Genomic DNA, 12129 nt, shown 5'->3' with positions numbered 1-12129 from the left:
CTATTGATTGGCGTAGCAAGGATGACTTGGCAATAAGATGAATCGGCTTGTTTTACATACTAAAGATGGAGTCCCAGCCGCACCCACAGCTTGACTCCCTGAGCTTTCCTTATTGTCCTGTTGGGACAGACAAGAAAAAGGAGGCGGTTTGAACCAAAACCAGCCTAAATAAGGCTGCTTAGCTGAGCCCTTTAAGTAGCCTAGGAACAGGCAATGGAAATAAGATCGTCCACCCATGGGCACCACACCAAACAGTGCAACCAAGGACCATATTTTTTTTAGCAAAGGTATGTATGAAAAACAAGTGGCTTTTATGTAAAAACTTTTCAAGGTCATTCCCTAATGTCCACCATTTTTGTCACCTGTTGTGTTGTAGAAGAGAACTACCTTACCTGTAGGTTCTTCCTCCAGACATTGACGGCCGCAAAGGCTAGCTGCATCTGCTTCCTGCGGGCGTCTTTATGGCGCTTATATGCAATCTCGATAAAGATGAGGAATATTCCTGCTGCAATGCCTCCAGCAACTAGCATGAAGACCCCTGTGAAAGAGAGGGATGAATAAAACCGTCAGATGAAGTACACTACAATGTTATTTGAATCAACCCATTGAGGAGCTGGAAAAGGGTGGAGCCTCTGTGTGATGGAATCCTACATGTATTGCCCATATATTTAAGACCTGCTGAAAACCATGCAAAATGGATGGATGTTAAAGATTAATGAGTTTGTTAAAATTATGGAGACCAACACAGGTGAGCATTAAACTAAAAACAACTAAAAGCATTGGACAAAATAAGGTCCCGATATCTTACCTACTGTACCTTTTTTGTCCAATCTCTTTTAGGTTACTCTGTACCTGAAATGGACCATACCTGCCATATTCTCAAAGGTGAGTGTGGCTGGGGCATTGCTCCTTGAGTCACACTCCTGGTATCTCACCCAGGTTTTATCTAGGTCCTCCATGAAGCCATTCTCATGGGAACTGCAAGGGGTAGTGGAGAGCAGGAAAAGAAGTTAAAAAGTTAATAAGTTGCTTTCGTTGGAAAGTACCGATTAATCCCACAAAGTCACCACAACCACAAGGACATACACAAACACAAACGCATATATGTTCCAGCACAGACAACAGAGCAGGGATGGGAGAGGGGAAGTACACAGAGATAGATGAATAAGTGTCCAAATGATGAGATTTTATACAACATGAAACTACGAAAGCGTACAAAATGCTGCTTCGGCTGGGACAGACCTGAGAATAGCCAGGGACACATTCTGTTTCCAGGGGCTGTCCTTGCGCATGCCTATGCCAAAGCCCGAACGGAAAAACAGCTCTCCCGTGGTCACCAGGTCGCACTTCTGCGAGGCTTCAAACTCCAGCACCGCAGAGTCCCAGATGAAAGCATGCAGCTTGCTGTGGGGCAGGGGGAAGGGAGGAGGACGGGAAGGGTGGGGGTTACGGTGCAACAGTACAGTGAGAAACAACACACTCGTGGCATCCACCCACAAGCCCACCCACCCACCCCTCTTGTGCAACTTGTGTTACCAGAAATCTAGACTGCCACCTCATAGGCAAATGAAATCCAATGCCGGACGAGTGGAGCTTTGTCCCCCATTGGATTCCCTCAAAGACGTTTTTGTTGAAAACCTGAAAAAGGTGTTCTTTAGCTTATTGTTAATAAACGTTATGTGTGGCACATAGCTGGGCCTCTCCTGTGCTGGGCTATGGGCCAGGGTCACAGGTTAGTGCAGTAAGTGCTGACACTGATTAATTTACCTGAGACCTGCAGGCCCAGGACCCTTATGATCGAGTGACTGATTGACAGACCATAAGGTCAGACCTGCCAGTGTCTACCCAACAGGGACTCACTTGTCCCGAACGGCCTGGATGGCTTCAGCGGCGCTCTCGTAGTTGTGCTTCTCCATGTGGCGGTACATGGTGCTCAGCTCAACTTGTCGCCGGAAGTAAATATCCACCGAACTCTGCTTCACTGTGGCATAGATGAATTTGTCTGATGGGTTCCTCAGCTGAAAAAAGCAAACTTGTTTTATAAATCTTAAAAACCTTTTCTTTGGTGGTTCAGGTACAAAGAGAAGCGTACCCTTGGGTCGTTGATGCCGGTGATGCGCTCCTCAGGCCGGTCCAACACTAGGAAGGCAGCCAGGTTGGCAGTATAGGATGCTACTATAATCATAGCGAAGCCAGCCCACACCATTCCTAATATTCTTGCTGAAAAACTACGTGGGGCACCTAGACAACATGCAAGTAGTCAAATATGTGTCAAATGTCAACTGATTTAATTTGAACATCATCAGAAACAAAGTTTGTCAACACCTTCTCCAATTCCAGAGTTCAACAAGACACCCCAAGAAAACCACATAGCTGAAGATAAGGTGAGGGCATCTTCTTCTTCTTCTTCGCTGTTTACTTTAAACCTTCCAAATGGGCTGAGAAAACCAGATGGAAAAAGTGCAAATAATCAGAAAAAGCTCCACTACAGTAAGTAGTCCTAAAAAGTATGATCTAGCATCCTAATGAAAAACCTATTCCTCAAGTCTCATAGCACTGGCTAGATTGCTAACAGCACTAAGAAAATAATAACAGCCATAGAAGCAAAGTAAAGAGACAGGGATGGCAAGTTAAGACAGAAGGTAAGAGAAAAAAGAACAGGCTCAATGGCAACACTGACAATGTAACATGTTTAACACTCTCTTGTACTGTTGAGACATCCTGAAAGGTACTGTATGATCCCGATGAGTGAAACAAATCTAAATAGAACAAAAAACATGCAAAGATGGCACCCCATGAACACGCATGAAAAAGCTAGCATCGCTCTCAACCCAACGTCAAGTTGTACCTGAACCGGTCTAATAGGTAAAGCATCACCGCCACCACATGTACCGACAGACCCACCAGTAGCCACAAGGTGCTTTGAAAAGGCTGCATGAACGAGTCCAGCGTACTGCGAGGAATTTCCTGAAACACACATTGCATGGTCACTTACATATATTTAGCAAAGCTCATTGCCTCAGCACCTCCTTTGAAAGATACTAGCAATGCTGATCTTTTTGGCAGTGCTGTCATGATAGAATGTGGTAGTTTAAGTGGTGTAATCGTACCTTTTTCACAAGGATAGTGAGTCCCTGGTATTTGAAAGGCTTGGAAAATTCTATGTACTGGGCTCGTTCATTGTTGATCGTCAAGGGAGCAACGATCATGTCAGCAAGGCCACCCAGGAGCTCACCCATCATACCATTCCACTCCTTCTTGTTACTGTTATTAACCTATATCACAAAATGAAAATATAAAGTAATTATGAATTTTTCATATGGTAATCATGCTGCTTATACTTCACGCACTGTAAAATTATACTTACTCTTTCCTGCGTCCCGAATTTTCCATCTGCCACCAGGTGTACTTCATAGGTAAAGTTCATAGTTAAAGCCAACTTGATCAGAAGGTCAATGCAAAATCCGTAGCAACATTGGGGTACAATTGGGCGTCCTGTAACCAAACCAGAAAAAGTGAAATTTCATTCCATCTTGATAAAGTTGCAAGTGGAACACTCTATAGTTGGAAAGCCCATCACTCACTCTCCTCTCAACCCAATACTAAAATCATTCACTCCTTTACAGATTGTATGTTTCTATTTTAGATGGCAGTGCTCTCAACTGCTAGTCAGCACTAAGTTCTCACCAATTCCATTTCAAATTAATTTAGCCTTTTCTCTACTCGCCCAGTCAGAGATTTGCAAATGATAACTGAATAAAATATAAAAAAAACTTTGGGAATTAATTTTCAATTCATCTATAGTACTTGCTGAATTAAAGAACTGTACTGTAGCCACAACTCTTGTGGTCAGAATGGATGCATTTTCTTGTCTGTTATGAGTTCTTGTTATGAACAGCTAGAGTGGAGCATTAGCATCTAAAAGAAGTACAATCCTTCCATATTTACTTTCACACTTTACCTGTATTTTATATAGGCGGCAACACAAGGCACACCCACAGCTGTCACTATACGCAAAGCAGAATGCTACGATGGAAGCCCAAGCGACACACACACAGTTTGCAAACATCCAGCACATGCATCCACGTATAGAATCAAGCAGAAATAGTCACACACTTACAACACACATACACACAAAATTGACTTTCACCCAACACACATGCCCACAGCCAGAGTCACGCTGGTCACTTGCTACATTCATACATATATAAATACCTGCTGCATATATATGTATGTATGTATCTCCAGACGGCGGATGTAGAAAAGCACAGTGACAATATAAACGTCCCTGATGTGTTACCTGGGATGGTCTCATTCGGTCCAGTGCAGATCACCTTTTTAATTAAGACTCCATTGGGTGTGTACTCTTCCTTGCAGGTCCCTTCCAGCGTAGTTGGCTTCACATACACAAAGGGTTCCTGATGAATGGTCACTATCTACAGTAGATGGATAGGGTTTTGTTCAGCTTTAAGACATTCTGGTAATTTCCTTAAACTAATTCATGACCCTAATTATTTAGATAAACAATAAGGACCGTGCACCTTTAATCGAGTAGACATCTGGAATCCTCTCGGTCTCTCTGTTTCACCGCCAGGCCAAATGATCTTCCTTTGTTTATTCATCACCACCTGATGAAGCAGATAATTATAGGAGGTGATTAACAGGCATAGCTATAATCTTTGTTCAGTGCTCTGAAAACATTTGCCTAGATTCCAAAAGTGCCATTACACAGTTGGCTTTGATTATAACTATACCTCTGTCGCCTTGAAAGTTTCTTTCTTCTATATAATGTATTTTTGTATGGCTCACTGGAAGCAATGCAAAATTCAGTACCCATGTCGTCAAATTATAAATTAAACACTGCGAAAAAAAAGACTCATACTTGTGTTCCGTTGTAAATGCCAACTTGAATCAGTCTGCTCTTCTGGTAGTTGAGGATGCTGTAATGAGCATACTTTCTGTCGCCGTCATCATTGAACTCAACGCGTCCTGTTAGGCCCTCTGGGTACTTGGAAGACATCAATACTCTGTAGAGCATAGCCAGTATTGACCTGTGAGTAACTTTTTTTTCTATGTGATGCATGAAAAATTGCATAGACGAAATATCATGTGTTGTGACAGCGCTTTTAGATCACTATGAACATCTGTCTGTGGTTGTCAAAACCCATCAAAGAATGAGACGGATGCCCCCTCAAGCAAGATGTTGAGTAAAATGATAACAAATCATACAAAATTAAATGAAACTGGTCAGCTGCATGCATAATCTTTGCTAGTACTGGCCTTTTAAAGAGTGGACCAGTCTTCCAGATGTTAGTATTGCCAACGCAACCCCTTGGAGGTTCTGTGATGTTTTCTTTCTCGAAGAGCTCTTGGATGGACTGGGCTACAACAGCAACAGCATCGCTGATGTGTGCCGACTCATTCTTGCCGTTGATGAGCTGGAGGCCAATCAGCCCTAGGTGTTGATGTTAGAAAGGAAGCAGTGAGATGTTCACCCTTGACTTTTTGGAGCCCTTTCCAACACGAAAAAACCCATAGGGTCGCCCTTTGAGCCATCATGGGTAAGTGATTCTCAAATCAGACATCAGATCATGTTTTGTCAAATTGTTCCCAACTGATAGCTTTAGCCAATCAGAATAAGCATGGAAATTAAATGCTTCTGTTCTTCACAGGCATACAGCCTGATGCATTTTGCCCAAAATGCAGGCTGGGACCCCTGAGGTTGGATTTAATGGAGCACACAAGTGCCACCTATGCCCAAACTGTGGTAAGTCATTTCCAATTGGTGAAACACCAACTAACACACATATTGATGAAATATATCAGAATTCAGGTATACTTCATACATAAATCCAACTTCAGCTGAGTTTTTTGTTGTTGGAGCAGGGTTTGAAGAAAGTTTACACTGAAGACTCCACATAAAAGGATAAAAGGTGAGCAAGTGTGTTGGGAGCAACAATGACAGTTGTGTGAAGAACATAAAGTGCAACTAGTGCAGTGCACATAAAAGGCCATTTGTAGCTTACCAATACCACGTCAAAGGCAGGGTTGAAAAACACCCTTTTTAAATTCACGAAAACCAAACTATTAATATAATAAACATAATATGATAAAACCACACTCTTTGAATTAACACTCATACATGTTCAACCAAAAACCTCTTCATGTGAACTTCTTAATTAAACCTATAGAGGTCAACATTGGGTTCACTGTTGTAATTAATCTTGTAAGTGAACCAGAGAATACAACGATTACGGTGTAATCTAAAGTGACTCGTTTAAAACCTTTAAACACATAAAGTGCTTAAATGTTTAAACGGTTTATTCGTACACACACACACACACACACACACAAACATCCACTTTTGACTTCATCATTAAAATCGCCCCACTTTTCAAGTTAGCTGAGACAAATGGGTTCTTTTCTTCCTCTGCTTCTGTCTCAGTTGTACTAAAGTGGGCGTACGTACCATCAGGGGCCTCGCTCAAAGCTTTACCGGACATCTCACGCTCCCCGACCAGCCAAACATAGCCTGAGCCTGTCATGTTGAGGAAGCGTGCTGTTTTGTACACGGCGGCTGCATCTTCCTCGCTAAAGGCAGACAGACAGGTTTACAACAGCTGACTGGAATATGAGAAGCTCACTGATGTATGAAATTGTTTTGTAAACCCATTGTTGAGACTTTTTTGGTGTCATTTATTTCAGAGCTGTCTAAGGCCTATCCTGCTGAAAAGGCCAGCTGGTTTATTACTGGTACTACCAAAATTATTAAAAATAACCTTTAAATTTTAAAAGTCTTAATCGATAAGTTGGTTATTTCATAGGTTTCTTATAAATTTAGCTAAAAAAAGAAACCTTGGAGTGATGAACTTGCATTGTAAGTACAATAAATGGGGCAAGTTTTTGCATAATATAAAATGTGATGCTCCAGATTTTATAACAAATTAAATAATTTATTAAACCTTATTTATTACCTGATTATGTAGTTACTTTTAATTACTATTTAAACATTTTGAATACATTAAAATTTACATTTAAAATGTTTTTGGGGTTTCAGCATTATTTACAATTTAGTTTTTAGTAACTATTTACAATAAGGTTAATTAATATTAATGCATTAACTAATGTTATCTTACAATGAGTAATACATAATAACAGTGTTTATTAATCAGTTTAAGGAAAAACAGCAGTTCATTCATACGGTAGATACAGTTAGCTCATGATAGCAAAGTTGCATTAAATAATATTAGCCAATGTATTATTAGGATTCTCAATACATGTTAATTAATGAGTTTATTTATTTGTTACAAATAGAATTTTTTTTTTACATTAAAATATGGACCGTTTTGATTTGTTTCAATGTTTGTTTTCATTCAGAGTGGATAGTTGGTTCATGTTAGCCAAGTTGCATTAAATAATATTAGCTAATGGGTTATTAGCATCATAATACATTTGATAAATGTTAATTAATGAGTTTATTTATTTGTAGAAAATAGGACCTTATTTTTTACATCAACATACGGACTGTTTTGATTTGTTTCAATATTTGTTTTCATTCATACAGTGGATACAGTTCAAGTTGCATTAAATAATATTAGCTAATGGATTATTGGCATCTTAAGACATTTAATAAATGTTAATTAATGACTGTTTATTTGTTACAAATATAATCTTATTTTTTTACATTAAAATATGGACCATTTTGATTAGTTTCAATATTTTATTTCAGTGTCATTATAAAAAATAAATTGATTTTAATAGTTTTGGTATACTATAATATGCTTGGCACACAGTTGTGTGGTCAAACTTTTAATTCTATTATCTAGAATATTGCTTTAAGAAGCTCACGAATATAAAACACAACATATGCTGGTCTATTCAGCAGGGTGAAAAGAATAATTAATATGCGTATGACTCATCTTGATTCATTACTCTTTTGCAGGTAATTACAGAGAGAAGAGTGAACCGCAGAGATTTAGGCAGGCTGCTGATATGAAAAACCTAGCAGTAAACCTCTTACCTGGCAGAGAGAATGATCACTCTGGCCTCCAACTCTTTGGCCTCCAGGAGCAGGGCAGTTAAGTTAGTCTCCTGGTTGAACTGAAGCACTTTCTCGGCCTGAGATTGGGGTACACAATCAGTCAAAGATGCTAGTAACTTTCATAACTGAACCATGCTGCCTCATTTAGCACTTGGTTTGGTTGGTTTGGATGTTTGTTTTTTCTTTTCTAGGACTGAAAAAGGGGGAAAATTATAGAGTTCCAGGGAAACTGCTTCAAAATGAAAAAATAAAAGAATAAAAAAGCTTGAAAATCAAAAAAATTCGGCATTGTCGCATGCAAACTGAGGGTTATCAAGGCTTCAGAGAAGGACGTGCATGTTAGCGGTTTCGGGGAGTGAGACCGATGCAACCGGAAATTAAAAATAGGTGGAAAGGGGAGTGACAGGTGAGAGAACGCCATTTCCCCAAAGAAAAAGAGTCGAGAAAAAAAGAGCAACGAGGGGATGCTGCAATAGGAAGTAGAATCTGAGAGAGAGTGTCCCAAACTTTCGGATCTCCACAAAGGAATGGGCTTGCTTTTTTTTTTTTTTTAATCTGAATCATGCATCATCCTTTATTAAAAAGGAAAAAATGGTAATGAAAGAAGCGGAGCGTTTTCAACTTTTTTTTTTTTTTTAAACGGAAATAATAATCGTTCAAAATAAATCCATTCTTCACTTAAATCATGAAAAAAGGGAAAAGTAACGTCTCAACGTAAAAAGAAACACGTGCTACCAAGAGAAGGGCATTTCTGGGTTGGCCGGTGATTGGTTGGGCTGGTTCTAGTAGCTACGTTTAGAGATTTTGGAGGGCGGCGTGCATTGACCATGCAAATATACCTTAGGTCCTCTCTTGTTGTCATAGGACAGTTGGTCTTGGTTTTCATAGTTCCTTTTTTTATTCTGATGAGTAATGTGCACAGAGAAAATATGCAGACACAGAAGAATATTATAAACAGCTGAAAATGATGGGCAGTAAAGCAACCAACAAATTTTCACTTTTCTGCTCCAAATTTGAAGCCCTAACACTGGGACTTGCAAAAAACATCAAAGACTATCTGGCATACATGGATAGTAAAATGCTAACATTACACATTCATTCTTAGTTCATCCCAAAATTTAAGGTTTATTATAAAATAAAATCTGAGATTTTGTCCCTCCATTGAAAGTGTATTCATGCAGCGATCAAAAGTAAATCAGACGGTTTGATCCAAGTCTTTAGAGGGGACATGATCGTAAACCTCACTGGTTCTTTTGGAAGCTCATCAGCTCAATGGTGTCTCTTAATACCCAGAATAAACCACTAAATTCACATTAACTTCATAGATGTTTTGGGTTTTTTAATAGAGGAACATAAAAATTTCAGATTTCATTAAAAATATTTCATATGTGAAAATTCTTACACTCATGTCATTCTGAACCTGTAAGATATTGATTCGTATTACAAACACAAGTTTATTTGTTGTTTAATAGGAAGTTGTTAAATAAAATCTGAAAGATTTCTGTCCCTCCATTGAAAGTCTATTCAACCCAAATGTATTTCAAATTATTTGTGAACATCCTTGAACTAAGTATTCAATTTTGTTTTTTTTATTCGACGTAAACATTGACCAGTAATTATAAGCTTAAGCGCAACCATACTTGCTTATAAATCTCATTTGTTCTTGTGGAAGATTAAACGTGTCACATTATACACAAGAACTAACCTGGTTCTCACTCGTCAAGCAAGCATGGCTGAGCTTTCATGGCCAAATATGAAACTGTAAATCACAAACATTGTTTGCTGATAAGCATTTATGTGACTAAAAACCTCAATAAAATATGTTCAGAAGACTCGGACTAAACAGTTCAAGTCATACAGATTAATTTTTTAATCTCTTTATGAACATTTTAAACTGTTGGGTCAATCAACTTTTAATGAAGGAACAGATATCTTAAATTTTCCCTCGAAAATGAGCAAAAATATGGGTTAAGAACAACATGAGGATTAAGAAAAGGATGACAGGATTGTAATTTTGGGGTAAACTAACCCTTTAAGCAACCAAATGGTGTGTTTTCATCAATACAGATCAGTATACCTGCAGCAGTGTGTGAACGCCTACTGAATTATTAATGCTACATGACTTCAAATTCAATAAAGATGACAGACCACTGCGACTGGCTGCCAAGTAAACAAATCACTCAATAATAATGCAGATTTTGCTGAGTGTGATTTGCGGGGGCACAAAAACAACCATTTTCTGCTGCACCATCTTGAGTTGTGCTGTATTTTCGAGGGCAGGGGCCTCGGGGGAAACCCTGGCTCAAACGGTGCCATTTTGCAGTGTTATAAATAAACCTTCCTCACTCAGACACACAACACTGCCCTAATACTGCAATAGGCAAGACGTGCTCTCATGCGATTCTCATTTCATGCTTCTGAAATTATGCGTGACCTATATGTGTGTCGTGGCATTTGCTCATTGCGCCACCTCAAAGGAAATTAGGAAGGTGAATACATACTGGCCTTTCCTGAGCACCTCTTTAACCAAACTCAAGCTGCAGTCATGAACCCCGCTGTGTCTGCTCTGGAAGTAGCTCATTATAACCAACACTCTTGTAAACTGATAGTAGAAGGACTATATGAAAACGATCCTTGGCACACAGTGCATAAATATAGACTCTGTTTCCGAACCGTATTAGAATATACTAGCAAGGAAAAATCAATTGTAATTTAAGCAATCTGGTTTTATTTATATACAGTATCTACCACAAAACAGTCATAAGGGTTAGTTTTTTTCAGCTTGAGGTTTATCAATCATCATCTGAAACCTGAACAAATCTCTATTAATGTATGTTTAGTTTAGATAAGAAAAGATTAGTTAGGTTGTATATTTAAGCAAATCATCTCCGTGGAAGATGATCTTGGATAAAATCTTAGATTTTTGGCATAAGAGAAAAATCTATCATTTTGACCAATACATTGTATTTTAGCTATTGCAAAAGATTTGCTCATGCATCTTACTTTAGTTTTGTGGTTCAGGGTACATATTACTACACTGTAAAACCCGAAAACTATTTGAGGAAACCGATTGCAACAAACCATTTAAGTTCAAAAACTAACCCAAATGAGTACTGTGAACTTAATCCATTTGAGTAAACAAAGCAATTTGAGCTCAGTAAAACCCAATAAATGAAGAGAGCACAAACCAACTGAGTACTGTAAAACCCAATAGGTTAAAGCAACTCAAACCATTTAACAAAATATCTTCATAGAGCATGATCTTTTCTTAAAATTCTAATGATTTTTGCGATACATGAAAAGCAGTATCTTTGACCCATGTATTGTATAGATTTTACTGGTTTTCTGGTCATATAGAATTATTAGACACCCCCCCCTCCCCCCCCCCCCTTTTTTTTTATTGATGCCCAAATAATGTTTAACGGAGCAAGAACATTTTCACAGTATGTCCTGTAATATTTTTTTAAGAGAAAGTCTTATTTGTTTTATTTTGGCTAGAATAAAAGCAGTTTTTGATCAAAAAAATTGAACTGTCAAAATTATTAGCCCCTTTGAGCCATATATTTTTTTGATAGTTTAAAGAACAAACCATCATTATTCAGTAACTTGCCTAATTACCCTAACCTGCCTAGTTAACCTAATGAACCTAGTTAAGCCTTTAAATGTCACTTTAAGCTGTATAGAAGTGTCTTGAAAAATGTCTGGTAAAATATTATTTACTGTCATAATGGCAAAGATAAAATAAATCAGTTATTAAAAATGAGTTATTAAAAATATTATGTTTAGAAATGTGTTGAAAAAATCTCTTCGTTAAACAGAAATTGGGGGGAAAATAAGCAGGGGGCTAATAATTCAGGGGGGTTAACAATTCTGACTTCAACAAATATTTGTTAAATGAAAGTAAATGAATCTAAGGCTTCCAAATACAATCTAAATATAAAAAAAAACACCTTTAAAGTTATCCAAATTAAGTACTTAGCATGCTATATCACTATTTAAAATCTACATTATAGGATATTTAACAAAATATCTTCAGAACATGATATTTTCTTAATATTCTTATCATTTTTGGGATACATAAAAAGCAG

The 12129-nt window shown here is 38.1% G+C and overlaps 2 protein-coding genes and 1 long non-coding RNA gene across 18 annotated transcripts in view; 1 reads left to right on the top strand and 2 right to left on the bottom strand.

Moving 5' to 3' along the window:
- Positions 1-12129, bottom strand: part of gtf3c5 (general transcription factor IIIC, polypeptide 5) — a 678526-nt gene that overhangs the window by 550490 nt on the left and 115907 nt on the right. The gene's annotated exons all lie outside the window — the stretch shown is intronic.
- grin1a (glutamate receptor, ionotropic, N-methyl D-aspartate 1a) overlaps positions 1-12129 on the bottom strand; it is a 34367-nt gene that overhangs the window by 7979 nt on the left and 14259 nt on the right. For 4 of the 16 annotated variants that reach the window (NM_001076714.2, XM_073935011.1, XM_073935020.1 and 1 more), the window contains exons 4-19: positions 8881-8943; positions 8021-8118; positions 6470-6591; positions 5281-5455; positions 4883-5027; positions 4542-4628; positions 4301-4436; positions 3368-3495; positions 3111-3275; positions 2849-2967; positions 2326-2438; positions 2093-2241; positions 1861-2018; positions 1243-1404; positions 869-978; positions 393-538 (exon numbers count right to left, since the gene is read on the bottom strand). In NM_001076714.2, the coding sequence (NP_001070182.2) occupies positions 393-538; positions 869-978; positions 1243-1404; positions 1861-2018; positions 2093-2241; positions 2326-2438; positions 2849-2967; positions 3111-3275; positions 3368-3495; positions 4301-4436; positions 4542-4628; positions 4883-5027; positions 5281-5455; positions 6470-6591; positions 8021-8118; positions 8881-8943 (2076 nt within the window). Of the gene's footprint in view, positions 1-60; positions 118-392; positions 539-868; positions 979-1242; positions 1405-1860; positions 2019-2092; positions 2242-2325; positions 2439-2848; positions 2968-3110; positions 3276-3367; positions 3499-4291; positions 4437-4541; positions 4629-4882; positions 5028-5280; positions 5456-6469; positions 6592-8020; positions 8119-8880; positions 8944-12129 lie in introns of all 16 variants that reach the window. The other 12 variants (XM_073935010.1, XM_073935019.1, XM_073935014.1 and 9 more) reach the window with 4 other exon arrangements.
- Positions 4292-8729, top strand: LOC141379991 (uncharacterized). The gene is made up of 5 exons (XR_012397181.1): positions 4292-5561; positions 5673-5767; positions 5887-5933; positions 6446-6648; positions 7943-8729. It is a non-coding gene; the product is annotated as an uncharacterized lncRNA (long non-coding RNA).

This window comes from Danio rerio, chromosome 21 (genome assembly GCF_049306965.1).
Source record: "Danio rerio strain Tuebingen ecotype United States chromosome 21, GRCz12tu, whole genome shotgun sequence".
Classification (NCBI taxonomy): Eukaryota; Metazoa; Chordata; class Actinopteri; order Cypriniformes; family Danionidae; genus Danio; species Danio rerio.
This window is presented reverse-complemented; position numbering and strand designations above follow the sequence as displayed.